This window comes from Heterocephalus glaber, unplaced genomic scaffold (genome assembly GCF_053883595.1).
Source record: "Heterocephalus glaber isolate CG9 unplaced genomic scaffold, H.glaber_assembly_v1.0 deba00001613, whole genome shotgun sequence".
Taxonomy (NCBI): domain Eukaryota; kingdom Metazoa; phylum Chordata; class Mammalia; order Rodentia; family Bathyergidae; genus Heterocephalus; species Heterocephalus glaber.
Genome location: NW_028258384.1, coordinates 29,650,853 through 29,668,893, shown reverse-complemented (window position 1 = coordinate 29,668,893; position 18,041 = coordinate 29,650,853). Strand labels below are relative to the sequence as shown.

Below are 18,041 nucleotides of genomic sequence, written 5' to 3'. Positions count from 1 at the left end.
GTTCAGAGAAAGAAGGTTTATGGTGGGTGGGAGAGCTTAGAACAATGAGCTCAATTGATAGACTGGAGATGCTCTCAGTTTCTGAGAGCCTGGAAACTCCATCTATAGATCTGTCCCAGAGGGCAGAGGGAAATAACGGCAGATGGAAAACACAGATTTCTTGGGAACTCGCTTTTGGCTCCTCTGAAGCAAAAATACATTCACTCTGTAGCACCCTGAATCAATTCTCCAAAATATGGTGCTGTGCCCTTGTTTCCCAGTGCCTAAAAATAAGTCTTTGTCATATTTTTATTCTTTCTGTCTTAAAGCCGTTCAACCAGACTCACTTGCAGAATATTAATTGTGGCAAAGCAGAAATCAGGAGATTACATTGAAAGTACTTTCAAATGGATCTCCTTAATTGATGACTGACTTGTTGCCTCCAGCTAAAGTCTCCCATCATGTTCCTTGTCAATGCAACTATGGGACAATAAATACACAGCTAATTTTAAGTTAGCTTTTGTTTTAGGCTGGTCATCAGAGACTGACAAATTCTAACTTAGAGTTGTGACAGCACTTTAATGCAATATGCCAAGTAGGCTACTGGACTAAGCTATTCAGGGCAGTAGACTTCATTAATTTATTTTAATACTTCTCTGCCATGGCCTGTTTTTATTTACATTGCTTCTGCCATATCTATTCTGCCGTATAAACATTAAACATTTAAACCTACAAGCTGGATGTGGTCGTGTTTAACTGTAGCCCCAGCTGCTCTAGAAGCTGACTCAGGAGGGTAGCTGAACCCAGAGGTTTGAGGCTAGCATGTGAAACATACCAAAACCCCATTTCAAAACAAAACAACTTTAAACCTTTCATCTAGCATTTTCCAGATAAAATTAAGTATTAGTCATGTGTAAGATACCAAGGCAGTACAATTCTTAAGTTCTATTGTGAGGTTGGAATAATTCAAAGGACACAATGTTTGACTGAGAACATTCTTAATTTTATTTTCTTTAATTTTATAAAATACATTTTCTAAGATAAGTTTCTAAAAGTTTATTCTTTATGTGTGTTAAGATTGAAATTCTATATCAGAAATAAAGGAAACACTTTCAGTTGATTAACTTTCTTTCTGTGTGTACATGTGTATATGTATACATGTGAGGTTTTCAGGGAACGGTTGGTTATTCATTATGTTATTAAATCAAAACAAAACACAAGATATATATTACTTCACTTTCCTTCATCTTGATTGGTTTCTTATAGAGCCTTTTTCCTCTCCTCCCTTTATATAGCCTGGAAGCTCATCTTGTATTCTGATCTAAAAACAAGTATCAAGTCTTTTTTGTAAAGATATTATATCTCCTTAAACATTGATAAAACCACTTTAGGGGAAAAGAACAACACAATTCTTTAAAACAAAAGAACTACAGTAAAATTTGTTCCTTCTGTAAGAATCAATCTGATATATATTTGTTTAACCCAAAGTTAACAAAATCAGGAAAAGACTGAAATCCAGAAGCTATTCAGGTTTCAAATTCTTCTGTCTTTTTCCATGGAAGTTTGCCAGCTGAATAGCTGACAGTTGGTGCATTCTGTTATGTAATCTATACCAGGAAAAAAATAACCTCTACGTTAACTCTAACTCTTAACATGCCAAGATAACATCGCTAAGTAAAATAACCTCTCATTAGCTGGAAAGAATGATCAAACAGGCTATTCAAATTGAGGATCAAATTCACTGAATCTGTTTCTGCGAAGGGCAGAATACTTTGTAGAAAATTCCAATAGGTTTATAGAACTAGCCAATTTTATTTTATTTATTTTTTACTAGCCAATTTTAAACATTGTTTGTGATGTTTACTGTTCAGCTTTCCTTTTTTAAAGAAGAAATACAATTAAAGACTCATTCTCCAGACCTTTCTGATACAACCTCAAACAGGTGATAAACAAGTTACAAAATGAGAAATGTGCATCATTCTGAAACAAGTCAAGATCTTCAAATCACCTACTATGACTGAATGGATAAAACCCCATGGAAAGAGCACCATTGTGAAGATATGACATAGGCCAGAGCACACAATTATTTAACAGAAAAAAAGACATGCTATCCAAAGGGTTATCTATCCTGTGTCTACCAGAGGGCCATCTGGGGTTACACCATTAGCCACCAGTAACTGTTGCTCTTTAGGCCCATCTTTTTTTTCCTGAGTAAGCTAGTTTCCTTCTGTTCTCAGCTCCTTGGAAATGACAGGGTTGTCACAGTAGCTGTTATCAAGTAGAAGAGAGTGAGAAGATACTGACAATACCCTGTTTCTCTTCCTAACTAGGTATAAGGCCAGATGCCCCCTTAGTCTACACAGACACTATGCTCCATTATATTATAAGTAACATTGGCTGAGTTAGGGCTTAAATAGTCCATCACCATTGGGGTCAGAGCTCTCTTTCTGAAGGTGAAAGATCCTTGCTTTGACCCCCTTCTCCCAGCTGCATAGGCAGATTTGGGCAAATGTTCTTATTGCTTTGCTGGTATTTTTTTCTTCTATCTTCAGTGCTAATAGGGAGTCAGGGATGAGTTCTCTGTTTTGTATGCCAAGAGGAATATATTTGGCCATTATAGATGGCAAGGGACCAAAGAGATCCCTTCTCTCTACTTGAACATCTTTCTTTCCACTTTGTTTCCATCCGTGGAACTGCCCTTTGAGAAGGAAATACTTCCAAGTCCTCAGGAGACGCTTAGAATTTGAATTAGAGCTTCCATTCCTCTGTAACTTGCAGATGGGGAGTCACATTCTCAGGTATTTCCCATTTCTCAAAGGAACCACTGTGAAGCAAAATGACTAAAAGAGGTACATAAGAGGGAGAGTCCACACAGAGGAATTAATCCCTGTAAGACACTCCTTTCTTGTTACACTCATCAACTAAGAAGAGGACCAGTCAGCAGCAAAGGCAGAGTTAAGATGGGAGACACAGCATTGTATGCTATGTTGTTAGAGCCTCGCTATTAGGGAAAAGGGGGATTTCTACAGGAGATCAGAACTTGGTGCCTCGGCCCATGAGTTTAAGAACGGCGAAGTTGTAAGTGGCAGCAATCATAAAGGTGAGCTGTAGAGAACAGAAAAGAGAATATGAGTAACAGTAGAAAAGGAAGCTCTCCTTCCTCATATCCTGTTGTGAGTGAGAAAGGGTAAAAATAAAATCATAACTAAATAAAGGAGGAAATTCTACTTTGGAAAAAAAACCACAACACATTCTGGGATTTCTGTCTACACACTTGAGTCGAAATCCTCTGTGAGATACTTCCTTCCATCGGCCCAGCCCTAAAGAATTGAATCAATAAAAATTTATGCCACATCTATGCTTGGCCTAGCACTGGGATTTCCTCAGGGAAGTGAACAACACAGGTACTGTCACAACCACATGTCTGAGTGACTTGTAGCCATGGGGTGCTTACTGTAGACACACAGCCATAGGATGGAGCACAGCCCTCCCCTGTTGAATGCATCAATTTATTTTATAAAGTGAGAAATCAGCTGACAGCTGACTTTGTATAAAAGCCTCAGCAGTAGGGGAGATTCTGTGAGCTCATCCTTGTCCATTCACTCTTACAGGTAAATCGCTGCACTGTTTAGTGGCTTAGGTTTTTAATCTCCACAATGAGCACATTACATTGACAATGCACCACTTAATCTGCAGAACCCAGAACACAGAATTTCATTATAGCCATAACAGTTCTAACAATGGAGATCTTTCCAGTATTTCCATGAGAGTATCTAAATCCATTGGAAAGCATCCAAGGTGGATTAATATGTATAGTATAGAATGCTAAACTATAGCAAATCATGTTTATTAATGTTTCAGTGTTCATGTAACTGATTGACTAGGTTGTGCTGAGAATCAACAATAATTTGTGACTATAAAGCACTTAGCAATATTATATGATCTGTAAATATTCTATGTTATCATTCATTACTGTGAATCTCTTAACTTCTTTTTCCTTGCACCATTTTTATTGTTCCTCTATAATTGCTGAAATCTTTCTGCCTTGCAAACACAAAGCAGAAGTATACAACCCTACCCCTTCTCCTATCCTCCCAGTAGTTTCTCTTTAGCATTTCAATCTTAGAAAGAGTCTATCTTCTTGCCTTTCAGCATAGCTATACCTAAGCTATCCCAGGACTCTTTATTTGCTGAGTTCATTCAAAGACAACTCACCAGAGAAACCAGTGTGGCTGCAGCCCCCACAAATGCAGCAATAAACAGGTGGAAGGTCATTTGGAACTGCAGGAAAATGCAACAAGGAAAACTGGTTCTTGCAACAGCAAAAAAACATGATCCACTATAAATTATGAATGCAACTTTCTGAACATGCTGATATTTTTGTGTGTTAATTACACATCTCTAAATTTTGGCTTCTCTAGGCTTCCTATTCTTCAATGTACAATATATCCCTTAGTGACATAGCACCCAGAACACAGAAATTTCATAAAATCATGTAGTTTTGCCAAGTAATCAACTCTTTCCCTACAATTTTGTCCAGGGTCTCAAAATTTAAATTCAACACTTTGCTTTCAAAGAAATTCCTTAGTACCTTACTCCCCAAGATTTACTTCTATCTCCTTGCCTCATTTGTGTATATGTTTTCAATAAAGTATTTTCCTTTTCCAAATGTACTTATTTTACTTCTCATTCGAGTTTAACTAGTTCCAAATTGAATGTTTTATAGAACTGATGCGTGTCTCTGTGCATAGCCTTCTCTTAATAAGGTTTTTAACTAAAACATGAAAATTTTCATTTGGGGATTTTATTATTCAACTCTATCTCTGCTTAAAGCTACACACTGCTCTTTAAGGGAAAGAGTTTTGGAATAGAAGCTTTCCTATGCAGCTCAAGGGAAAATGAGTGTTTTAAGCCATCTACATTCATTGACTCAGGCATACTTAGCCACTATTCCATAGAAGGGTAATCTTCTAATTCAAAGTACACCAAAGAGACAGTTTAGTCTTTAAGATTAAAGGCCACAGGTAGAAATTTCTATTGTATTAGCTATTCCATTGCAAAATAACCCAAATGGTCCACTCACCTCAGCTGTTTTACAGATGGACAGGAGGTTGGAGCCACAAACCTTTCCAGGGAAAGCATTCCATGGGAGAACACCTATGTAAGATAAAAAATCAACCATGGTAAGCTTCATGGAGTTAGGAGGTCACATGGAGACTTTCCCCCCAGGGTCTTTTCTTCTCTAATTATCCTGGCTGTAAAGTTGGATCTTGCCAATAATCAGTATACTATTTTCCAGTTTTATGTTTAAAAAAAGGTACTATCTAATAGTTGATTATTGAAATGTATTACTTTGGGGCTGAAAATACCAGTCAACCAGAGCAGAGCAGTATGTAGAGCTGAGAAAACTCCCACCACTTCCAAGGTCCCTTCCCAGGGAAGAAACTTCTCGTTTCAGTGGGAAGGGGTTAACAAACTACAGTGCAGGCATTCATCATCTTGTATTTTATTTTCCCCATAACCACCACTCTCCTTACATTAAGAAAAGAAGCAAATATATGTTGTTTCCATGTCTGGTAGGGGAGCTAAGGCACCCATATCCTAACTCACCATACATTCTGGCATCAGCACAGAGACTGCCTATACTGGCAGAAGTCTTGCTGGGGAAGGCAATAGACTGGCAGGTAGTCCATGTGTTGAAATAAATGTATACAGGCACAGCAGAACAGGCAAACACCAGGAGCCACACAACGGTCAGGGCATAGGTGATACCCACAAACTAAAACAATTGACACAGAGTGGTTAGAAATCAGCATCAGGCTGCAGATGTTTATACACAAACTGGGAGATCCCGGAATGGCTTGTGCCAATGAAACCAGACTCCAGGGATCTCCCTCAAATAAAATTAGTGAGCAGGGCACCTCTGCCAAGTGTTATTGGCAGTATCTACTAGAGAACTGGCCCCAAGTATGATGGAAGGAAGGGAGAATAGGGTGGGGATTGGAGTGAGGAGGATCCCTTGGTTAGAGAGGCTTCAGGAGACTTTTTTTTGGCAAATAAGGTGTAAAGAAATCAAAACAGATCTGGAAAGAAAGTTGTGCCATTTTGTGCCTTAGGCTGAGCTTAGAAAATGTTCCTTGTTACAGGATTTTTGTTCCCTAGTCATTGAATAAAGCCAATAGGATATTTAAATTTCAAATACAAAAACCTTTCCAAGCAAACTGCTGGCCACAAAAAAGAAATCACCATAACCCACACATGTTCAACTCCCAAAAGTTCTTTCTTTTTTATTTTTCTTTTTGTGGTGCTGGGGATTGAACCCAGGACCTTTACATGTTAGACAAGTGCTCTACCACCAAGTCAAATCCTCAGTCCAACACACAAAAGATCATCAGAAACTGAAAACAATGTGTGTTTTACTAGAAGCATGGATAATTTGCAGAAAAAGGTAAAACATTAAAATGTACATTTACTCTAATTCCCTCTGGGAACTCCAACAATGTGGGATCCCAAAATATTGTGCATTCTACCTTGGAGTTAGTTAATTTCTATGATACACCCTTCCGCTGAGATGTAAGATTCAATCCCATGAGCAGCATTTTAGACTCATGGAGTCAGACCTACTCTTGTGGTCCCTGCTAGGAAGGGAGTAAATGGATACCAGCAGATGACTTAGAAATGGTCTGATTGTACAAAAAGCATCCCAGAAAACTCATGCTTTTCATTTTGATATAAAATTTCCTAGGGAACCTTTAAAAGGTGCGACTAAGCAAGCTTGGCACTACGTTCTTTCTGACCATCTCATTTGGCTGTAGTCATCACTTCCTCACTCAAAAGCCAGGCCCCTGGAGAGGACCCAGCCTTGGGTGGGGATGAGACCACAGACTCATGACCAATTGTCCCCCACCCCTTGTTATTGCCACAAAATCCTGAGGATGATCACCTTGTCGGGATGTCCTAGCCATTTTCCCAAACAATGACACACCCGCTCCAAAGAATGAGCTTGATGTTGGCCTCTGGAACCCCTCCCCTTCTGGCCCCCTGTTACCGTTGCGCTCAGGCCCTTGCCGCAGATGGTGGTCTTGTAGTCGCCAAAGATCTGCCTGACTGCACCCGTGGTGTAGAAGCCCTCAGCCAGCAGGAGGGCCCCATAAAGGAAGAAGAAAGAGGCAGTTCCATAGATGACATACTGGAAGGCATGGATCCTGTATTAACAGACAAAAGAGACCAATCCTATTCATTGAGAACCTAGCTCTTTCCTCATATATAGCATCTTTAAAAGAATCACTAGGATTCTTCTTTATGCTTTCACCTTATCTTTATTGAAGTAAGTAAATACAGGTAACAGGTAGCCAGGAGCACAGGCTCCACTCCCCACCCCTTGGTTAACCTGCAAGCTAGAGAACCAGGAGGGCCATCTTCTCTTTTGCCTGAACCTTCAGAGATGCTACCTCATAGGAAAGAGGAGCTACACAAAAAGGAAGAGAACTAAAAGGACAATAATCTAACTTGCTCTATGAGCAGGAGTTCAGTACTAAGCCGGAGCAGATGTAAACAGTATGTCAAACCAAGAATAGTGAGCCTACTCTCTCAAGTCATTGTGCCTCCCCTGAATTCTCCATACCTACCATTGTGAGGGCAACTCAAGCAACACTGACCATACTTTGCAGAAATTAAGACATGCATGAGAAAACAAGGATAGGGTAGGAGGGGGCTGGTAGACAGACAGAACTCCCCATTCTGAATCTGGCACTCTTTCTCCTTTCATTTGAGAGTTCAGGTGTGGCACAGTTGGAATCTCTACACAGAAGCAAAACTCAGGAGTCATGTCTGGGTTCACCCTGATCCTCAAGTAGTTCACAGAGGTACTGAGGAATTCTGTATCTTCAAGAGGAAGAGAGGGAAAAAGCAGATGAGTCTGTGTGAGATGACAGGTACTTACACATTAATGAGATACTCATAGTCCTGGTAGTTTTTGGAGAAATATGTCTCAATTAGTTTTTCTGTGCCAGTGAGGGCTTCATGTCCACAACCACAGAACAGTGCCACCCCAAAGAAACACAATCCAGTGGCCACCAGGGAAGCAAAGGGGGCCCCTACCAGACATCTTGCACAGCACTCTAACAAACCTGGGGAAGAAGGAGAGAAAACAGTGAGGCACATACAAGATAACCGATCTACTCAATACCTCTCTGCCACGTGGGGCAGCCCCTGTTCTCCCAAGCACTGAGAGATTGGTCACCTTGAAGTCCAAAAGCAGGAGAATCTAGAAGTTTTGGCTTTTGGCATGTGACACTGACCCAGAATCCTAATGTTGTTCCATTCTTGAAAATAAATCCTTATTCTTAATTCCCAGTATTTGTGGTTATTTTTAAAATAACTCAGTAATTCAAGTAGTAATCCAGAGTGATTATGGAATCAGGCCCTCTTTTCTTCTTGCTCCAGTCTGTTTGTTTGCTTGTTTTAGTCATCCATCAACTATTCATGGGCTATTTATTATGTGCCCAACATTGTGGTGGGTGTTAATATGGGCTATAAAGACAGAAAATACAGATTTGGTCAGATGCAAGTTTTTAGATTACTGAGTAAGAATTAACTAGTTAACCCTAATATTTTCAACTAACAATTCCAGGCAGTGAAGTAAATGAATATAGAGGGTAAATGCACTTGGAGTTCCAGAATGAATGAGTCCAAGCCAGAAATGTTGGTATTATCAGACAAAATTGGAGCCTAAAGAACATTCCAGGTAGAGGAAATATTGGAAATTTCATGATCCTGGATATCCTAAACGTTTTGCAAGGAATATTTGTTGCAAGGAATGCTTAATTCTTAGCCTAGATATGTGGGGAGAAGTTCAAAGAGAAAGACTTTCCTCAATTGTCTATCTTTTTTAAAATTTTTATTTTATTGGTACATTTTAGGTATATAATATAAGGACATTCATCACTGGAAATTTGTAGCTTTACATAATCTCTCTTGGGTTTTATTTTTTCCCCCTTCCCCTGCCTTCCCTTCAACCCCTCCATCCCTCCCTATTTACAAAGACTTTGTTTCCATTCTTTCATTTTCTCATATTAATTCCATGCCCTTCTCTCCTTTCCCCTACCCCTCCCACTTACCCTTCCCCTTTGCCCCTTTTCAATTGTCTATCTTATCCCATAGCAGGGCAAGAAATGATAATAGGAAGTTTGCTATTATTCACAATAATAAAAATGCAAGGTTAATGATTTCTGGTCACTTTTCATGATTGTCTTGCCCTCTGTACTATAGCTTGGCCCCTATCTTTAGTCCTACACTAAGATTCTGTCAATACAGCTACAAAGAGATTTTAAACAAAGTCAATAAAGCATGAAATGTCTTTCTGGTACAAGGAAAACACACTAGGGCTTGGGGACATAGGGGTTTTAGAGTGCTAAAAGTCTCAGAGATCCCCAGACCTGGTATCCCTGCCCAGTGTCAGTCCTTCTGAGAAACAGGAAAGCATACAAAAATTCATAGGCTCTAGAAGCAGCTGTGTCCCAAGGACTATTCCCATTTTCTAAGGTGTCTTGTGCAATGAAGCTTATCAAATGTCAAGTAGATGATTGAATAGATGGGTAAATGGGTGCCTCCCTCTGGCCTCTGGGCCACAACCTCAAATAGGAAAAAAAAGAAAACATTAGTCACTTCAGACAAAAATTCTTAATTAATATATGTATGTGTACATATACATGCATCGATATATATAAACTATATAATGTATAATATATGTGTGTACATGTATATAATATGTAATGTATATATGCACATGTGTCTATAACTTATGTGCATATATACTTGATTCTATACTATCATATAGTATGCATACACACAAATAATCAGCAAATGTGCTGGGAAGGTGCTATTTTTGGATAAACATGTTATGGTTCCTTACAGAAAGAAAATAAATTGTATTAACTGCTTAGATTTGGGTTTTTATATTCAAGCATTTCTCCAAGCCAAACTTACTTATCTATAACAGGATGCTAAGAGAAATGGGAGTCTTTTTTTACCCCTAATTCTACCACAGTTTCTTTTTAGTCTTAAGTGCTTGAAAATGTGGCGATTTCCATGGCTGAATTGCATCAATATGAACAGATTTTGAAGGACCACATTATCTTGATCATTTGTTTCTGTTCTCAAAGCCACAAATGAATGAGTCCTGTTACCTATCATACCCTGAAATTGCTGCCCTTCCCTGCATGTCAAAGAGCCTCTTCTTCAAAGATCCTTGTATTTGTCACATCAGAGATGAAGCTTAGAAGTCCAAGCTAAGCAAAGTAGGTAGCAAACATTTGTAACAAAACTGCATTCCTTTCATTTTCCGTGAACTAAATTAAAGTACTGCTGCCAGAAAACTTCTTCTACTTGAGAAACAATCAATTTGTAGTTGTGTTGTTGTGAGGGCAGGCTGAGATTACTCAGCATAAACTTTGCAAGACTGCTTAGTAAGAGTGCCTCATCAGTGCTGCCCCGTGGGGTGTGTGTGTGTGTGTGTGTACACGCGTGCATGCACACATGCACTCACATGTGCTTATATGTCCAAAAATATACACATATGCCAGAGAGAAAAACACAACATCTGAAATTGATCACTGTTTTGAGAATACATTGTAGAAACTGATCTTCCTCTTTCTCAAGATACTAGATGTATCATGTAAATCAATTAAAGGGGCTCAGAAGTGAACAGTACTACAGATTTCCTCCTCTGCTTTTCCAATTCCTCCACACTCTTGAACTCTTAGACTGTTCTAGGAAAGAAGGTTTTTGTAGCCTGGAGTTGGGGGAAGAGAAGGTCAGTGATCCCGCTGTTCCCTCTCACCAGCACAGGGTCAGAGCTTGGACAGAGCCCTCTATAGCTCCCTTAGACAAAGAAGCCTTGTTTTCGCCCTGAGATCTCAGGAGCCTCATTGGTATTCCGAAGTGGCCTACAGGCCTGGGTGTGGGGAGAGGGTCAGACCCAGGGAACAATGGTAGGACTGTTTGTTTAGCTCAGGGTAAGGAGAGCCACCCACCCTAGCAAGTGGCTGTCCTGTGCCCACTCAACTCACCCTAACCCTTTCATCCTGGGAAGGGCTAAATGGTGGTGCAGGTGTGATCAGGGATAAAGAAACTAGAACTCTTGCTAGCCAAACAGAATTCCACTGTGGGTTTTAGCTGGTGCGCCCTCTATATAATACATTAAGGATGATTTTTCCTCTCACTGGGTTAAGATAACTTGCTTAAAGATGAAAGGAAAAATCATCTTTTGGTGTATTTGATCCCTTGATCATTATTCAAGTAACCAAAACGTGTCATGTAGTATTCTTACTGGGTGACAAGCTTTGGAAGCAACTCTTGATCACCAAACTGATGCTTTCGCTATTTACATCCATTTTTTTTCTATTTTCTTAGCACTCAGGTAACTTAGCACCCCTTTTTCTGCTCCACTGTTGTTCAAAGCAAGGCACAAGGAGGAAATACTCTTAATGTGTCTGTAATTCAGAGTCCGAAATCAATGGTCTTAGATAAATCGGTCACTATTGAGCTATAAACAATTTAACAGTATCAGTTTAAGCATCAGATATCCATCTCTTCATAATTAATATGAAATATTTGCTGTGAGGGCATTTAATTTCTATAAAATGAAGAATCTCAGTCAGTCCAACTAAATATCAAATTCTGAATTTCATTTGGGAAAAACTTGTTACATGCAAGAGATTATCTTTTCATCAAAGTAACTAACAATTGAAACATTCTGAGAAAGGTTCATTGGATTTGCTCTAATTTTTCACAGCCAAAGAAATGAAATTGGATAAGCCACAGCCAGTCCATTTCAGAACTCCTCATAGTTAAAAGGATCTGAGCTGGATTCTGGAAGCTTGTGAGAAATTCAAGAGAAGTTCCTTTCTCTCTCAAGAGACATTCTCACACTTTCAGGCTGAATACAGACCATAACATGGTAGAGTAGACATAAGAGAACTATACAGTAATAATATTGCCCAATGCAACCCAATTGGATTAAACTTCCTGACTTTGATGAGAGATCATTGAGAAAAATAATGCCCCTCTCCAGTGTTTTCCATTCATTTCTGTTTATGTGGATTCAGGACAAGCATCAGACAAATTAGCAGTGACCTAGAGACAATGAAAAACAAAAGGGAATTAGAAGGCCCAGTAGCTTTCCACAGAGGACTTGCGATCTTGTTTGGGAGAACAAAGTTATATCTATAACCAAAAAACAAAATTATCTATAAACAAGTGTTAAAATGGATATAAGCAAATCCTATAGACAAAAGTAAGCAAAGAGAATAAATCAGTTCTGACTTGACTACAATTATCTCCAAACTTCCCAAACAAATCTAATCAATCTGCAACAGAACTTCAAGCCCTTCTCACCAATGTTCTCTGGTAGAAATAAACTGAATCATTATAACTCAATCCAGGTCTATCCTAGTGATTGTGTTGGTCTTGATGCTGTTTCTTTAAGCAGGAGCCAAGAGCTACCAAGCCCTCCCTCCTTTCCCATGCCCTGGGCACGCCTCAAGGACCAGCTCCACGATGAAAATTCAGTGCGAATCTGGGAACTCATCAAAGGGAGGAGAGGAAGGGCTTTCATAGAAAGGAATAGTAGAAAGAGACCAATTGTACCCTGCACAATTCCCAGCTTGTCCCTTGAATCCAGCTGACAAAGGGAGAGATAGAAGAACCCTACACAATAGAGCTAAACAACAGGCAGGCTCATTGAGTGAGAAACTGGCCCCATCTCCCTAAGTCTCAAATCTGCACTACAGTCTTACTCGCCTTCCAGAACCCACCCCTTAATCTCACCCCATGAAAAGAAGCTTCCTTGATCAGGGCATTTAGCAGTTGACAGGGCCAAGATACTAAAGCAGCTGTGACTGGCAGTAGAGATGGATGGGATCAGTAAGTGGGTTCTAGGAGTAAAACAACAACCATCAGGAGGTACCAGAGACAAAGACTTTTGCTTCTAACCTTCTTCTGATCTGAGAAGCTTTGCCTATAATTTTGTCTTTTCTACATGATGTCAGCATATATACCACACTCAGGTGCTAGAAAGGAATCCTGCAGTCACTGGGGTCTGGGAATCCAAGCCTGCAGGATAGTCAAGTCATGTATGCAAGGTTCAATTAAAAGGAATTCCAGTCTCCTTTTTAGAAAAGGATTATTATCATGGCAAGAGCATTCTGGATCACCTTGTTTCCTATACTCCTTTATATACACACACATGCACATACACACATGCCATTTTCTGTGAAAACATTAGATGCTAAAGTACAAGCTTGATTGTTGAAAGCTATATCTGGCACATTGACACCACTTTGACCATTGATGGGGAGATGAAAGAGATGTAAATGGCACTAGAGACAATAGTAGTTATATCTTATTCCTGAGGTCAGTCTCCCACCAGTTTCTCTTCTCTCCTTGGTTGAAGTGTGAAACTGATTTGAGGGAACTTGTTCTCTTCCTTAAGACCATTTTGCAATAGTCAAAGATAGATTAATCAATCAGTACTTGTTGAGCTTTTGATGTAAGTGTGGCAGTGGGCAGGGCCCGTGAGCATGAAAGGAAGAGGAAACTAACTCATTCACCTTACTAGCTGATGTGAACCTTCCTGATCATGCCACTGCCTTGACTTGATCTTCTCTAAATGTGAAATTCTGTGGAAGGAGAGGGCATATATATGTTGCTTTCTTTTAAGTCAAAGAATTGTACCAGAGGGATGATTTTCAAGGCTTCAAGATGGTATACAAAAAAGCAACAGGGAAAAAGATGCCACTGGCTGGGGTGCTACCTTAATGGGTTTGGAGACTACATGTCCCCTCCCACTCAGCTCTCAGGGTTGAGGATATTACTGCTCAGGTAGATCCAAGAAAACAGTTCAATTGTCAGGCTGTTGAGTAGATTTCTTACTTTCTTAGTTCAGACCCATGGTGTAAGTCCCCTGAAGAAGGGAAAAACTTTTAATCTGCCTGACTTTTCCAGAGCTATTCAGGCTCTTCAGGGCCAAGGTGAGAAGTTAGATGGGGAAGGTTTCCCTTGATCATTTAGTCAGTATCTCTAAGACAAGTAAGTGACAATGCTGGTTTAGCTGTGGTTTCTTTTTATCTCTTTACATTCTTGCCATATTGATAGGATTCCATTAGTCTTCAGGCATTCGGTAAAACTAGATCTCTGCTCTGCCTCCATATTTTTTTTTTTTTTGTACAGGCTACACCCACTTACTGCAAGCTAGCCAAAACTACACTGCTTAGCAAATGGCCACTTTTGGAGGAAAGCATTACAGTCTGGTTACCAGGGAAACAGCCACAGAGCTGCAGAAACCAATGTTTTGCTGTTCAATAATGACATTTTGTTACTGAGCAGAGAATGACCAGCTAGTACTCTGGTTCCTTTCTTGTTCCTTTGCTATTCCAAAGAGTCATTTGGAACATCTCTCTTCCAGGGTGGGACAAAGTTTAATGAGCTATCACTTTCCTCACAAACCTTTTGTGCAGGCACCACTGAACTCAGTGTTCCTTTTCACTTCCAGTTCTAAGGAATTCTATATGGTGAAGGTAGTGAGCTTCCTGCTCCTGGAAATGATTAAGCAGAAGGAGTGTGAATGTTTAACTGGTGTTGTAGAAGTGAATTCTGCATTGAGGGCTGGCTTAGATCATTTCTAAAGTTACTTCCAATCCCAAATTCTATGATATAATTTATCTACTGCAATGATTAAAGAATATCACACTCCACATCAGAACTCATAGCAGTGTAGTACTTGGTTAGAGATTGCCTATAATTCACAAAGTATTTGAGATACTGTTACTGAATAACTAAAAACTCAATGACTACTGCATCATGTGTACCTGGTCCAAGTATTGCTCACTCCAGGAGCTGGGACCCAATATATATCCTCAATGGTGCCCTTATCTGTAGCAATCTTTTTTTTTTTTTTTTTGATTACCGGGGATCAAACTCGGGTCCTTGCGGTTGCACAGCAGGCGGCAAAACCACTGAGCTAAATCCTGGCCCATCTGTGGCAATCTTACTCTGGAAGAAATTATGCAATCTCTATAACAAGAAATTGTTCTTGTGATCACCTTACTTGTTCTTATCTTTTCTTCAAGGCTTTTATCCCCTGAAGAAGTAACATTCAACTTTCTTTTTTACTCTCTCTTTGTTTTGGATGCATAACCTACCCAATCAACTGCCCTGACATTAGATATGGGTCCTGATGTTACCCAGGGCAGGAATTACATTCCTCAACATTCACCTCATACCTGGCCACACATAACTGGTCAAATGATTCTTATCCAAGCTCAACAAAAATGTGCTGGAGGAAAATTCAACCACCTTGAAAGGAGTACATATTATCCTCTACATATGCTATTGTATAATAGGTGGTGTTATCATGATTTATTTTATTATAATGCTTTCCCATTTTCAAAGGACTTCCACATCATCATAACTTGATCCTCAACCTTGAAAGCAGACAACACAGTTATTGCTCTCTTCATTTTCTAGATGATGAAGTAGTTATTCACAGTCACCTACTCGAGGATGGACAATTCATTAAATGAAAATCTAGGATTAGAGCTTTCTTGTTCTAACTCTTCATCTAGTGCTCTACCCTTTTAACTTTCATACCTAAATACATGTTTCAAAGAACTTTCTCAGTGGTTCAGGATGAAACAACCTAATGGCTTATATCAGCTTATAACTGAGAACCTCCCTCTCTGGATTGTGTTGTCATCTGCCTGGTACTACATTTGATGGTGAATATGTGGGCCGATTGAATCTTAGGTCATTCAGAATGTGTTCAAGTTGCTAGCCTTGTTTTGCCAAATGTAAACAATTCTACATGTCTCTATGGCATCTTGTATGGATAAAGACCCTTGTGTTCTGTAACCTTACTCTGTATAGATACTACCATATAAACAGAAGGTCTCTCATGCTCACAGAAAACCTAGAAAAACTTCCACTTTTCAACCCATTCAGCAAGACTGCTAAGATCCTATAGCCTGCTTGTCACAGCAGGGATTCAGGCTAAATCCCATGATACTGACGAGAAATGGCCATGGATATGTGTGCATGCATACAGAAATACACAAAACTTCCCCATGGTAAAGCCACTAAGGATTTGTCTTTCGTTTCCTGCACTTGCACCTAAGAATGGCCCCCTTAGCCATGGCCTAGCCTGAGTCCAGGTTTCCCAATTCTCCCAACTTCCTATTGATACCAAACATGGTCCATATTTTATATCAAGAAAGCAGTTATTTCATACATTTGAGTGCTAACACTCCATTGACTCCAGCAGAAGCAGGGATCCCAGCTGACCTAGCCATAACTAGGGCCTTAGAATAGGGGGAAACAGAAGTTAGAAGGAAGTGAAAGGGAAGGAGGACACATGACCACAAACATTCTTCTATACACTCTCTCCAAGGATCTGTGTGACTCCACACATGCTGCTGGAATTTTTGGCAATACAGCATCACACTCAGTATAGCAGAGAAAGAGTTAATCTAATTGAATGCTAAGGAATTTAAAAAGAAAACAAGTACCAAAAGACAATTCATTTAAACCATTGAAAAACACCGAACCCCAAAGTTGGAAATTATCTTGTGAATTCCTGTGCCTATTTGAATCTTTGATGCTAAAGTTTGTGAAACTCACCCATGTCTTTGGGACTCTGAAGCCAATTGCAGCTGGCTGGCTAGTCTGCTCTGGGTCTGACTTTGTTCAGCTGGTAGGATCCTGGTCTCTCCAGTCTCCTTCTTCAGTCCTTTACTTTTTCTCTCTGAGTATCTTTGTCCTCTTCTCCTGCAATGAAAAGGGCTTTCTGATTGACAGCCAACCCCCTTAAAGGGACAGGCTTGTTTTCCTCCTCCTCTCCTCCTCCCTTTCTCCTCCCCTTGTCCCCACCTCCTTAGGGATACTCCCTTCTTTAAGGGATCCATCTTCTCTTTCTGCCTTTCACTGCCAGTTGTTTTGTTTTCTTTTTCTTCTTTTTCCCTGAGACTTTTCTGAGATTTCACTTTGCTGCAAAGGACATCTGCAAATATGGATTGGGGGTGGAAGTAAAAAGAAGAGTTCCCGGAAGCCTTCAACTGCTCCATGGGTCTCCTGGTGTGGGACGTGGCAGCACAAGCAGGAGAAGCCATAGAAGTGGTAGCAATGCCAAGGAAGTCAGGGTCAAAAACCTACATGTTATCTCACAGAGTTCTTCCAAATCTGTTCAATCTCTCCCTTGCTCCTGGTTGCCCTTGGCCTTCTCCACCTTTCCCCTCCCTCTATTTATTAACAAATAAATACTCCTCCTCCCAGCTCTAGAAACAAAAGTAAGGACAAATTTGTCTTTTAAAGTAATTTCCTCTGAATCCTTTTCCTTTTAACCTGAATTAGGACAAAATGCAAGTTATTAATTCCATGAACAGATTGTGGCCAAGCTGGAGGATAGAATTGTAATAATTTCATAGATAGGATAACAGAGACCCAGAGGAGGGTAAGACCTTTGTAAGTTCACATAACAAGCTAGAGAAAAGGCCAGAATCGGGGATGTGGGTAATTTCCAACGAGAATAATCAACTTTGAGACAAGTCAAGAACACAATGTTATGTGTTCTTGTTATGAGAATTGGTTAGTCGAAATTTCATCCAAAGAATGTAGTGTCTTCAAAGAGCTAAGGCCAGGATGGGAAGAAGCAGAGAGTGGGTTGGAGTGAAGCAGCAGGTGGCAGTGAGAGAGAAAAGAAGGACAAAGGAAATGGAATCCTTGCCTCAGAGAAAGAAACACTAAGAAAAATGGACAAGCAGCAAAAAACTGGGGAACACTACATGAAATCTGCCTTACTGATAATAGTAATTTCTAAAGAAGAAATTTGAGCACCAAGTGCTAGGTGAGATTAGCCAGGGTAGTTCTGTAAAACAGATGAATCTTGAACAGAACCTGGGCTCATTGTGAGTGTTCTCTCTCCTTTCAGAAGCCCAGACAGGCACAGCTCCCTTGACCTAGAGTACAGAGTCTACCCATGGATGGACTATAATGAAAATGGCTGGCATATA

At 39.9% G+C, this 18,041-nt stretch overlaps 1 protein-coding gene across 2 annotated transcripts; it reads right to left on the bottom strand.

Moving 5' to 3' along the window:
- Positions 1 to 960: 960 nt before the first annotated feature.
- On the bottom strand, positions 961 to 16,779 carry Plp1 (proteolipid protein 1). 2 transcript variants are annotated; one of them, XM_087196701.1, is made up of 7 exons: positions 16,654 to 16,779; positions 7,922 to 8,108; positions 6,923 to 7,184; positions 5,590 to 5,758; positions 5,063 to 5,136; positions 4,195 to 4,260; positions 961 to 3,084 (listed from the first exon to the last, which is right to left on the bottom strand). In XM_087196701.1, exons 1-7 carry the CDS (start codon positions 16,655 to 16,657, stop codon positions 3,013 to 3,015), a joined length of 834 nt encoding a protein of 277 aa, XP_087052827.1. In that variant the 5' UTR covers positions 16,658 to 16,779; the 3' UTR covers positions 961 to 3,012. The 2 variants fall into 2 exon arrangements, with proteins under 2 accessions (XP_087052827.1, XP_004875147.2); XM_004875090.4 differs by having other exon boundaries at positions 7,028 to 7,184.
- Between the last annotated feature and the right edge of the window lie 1,262 nt (positions 16,780 to 18,041).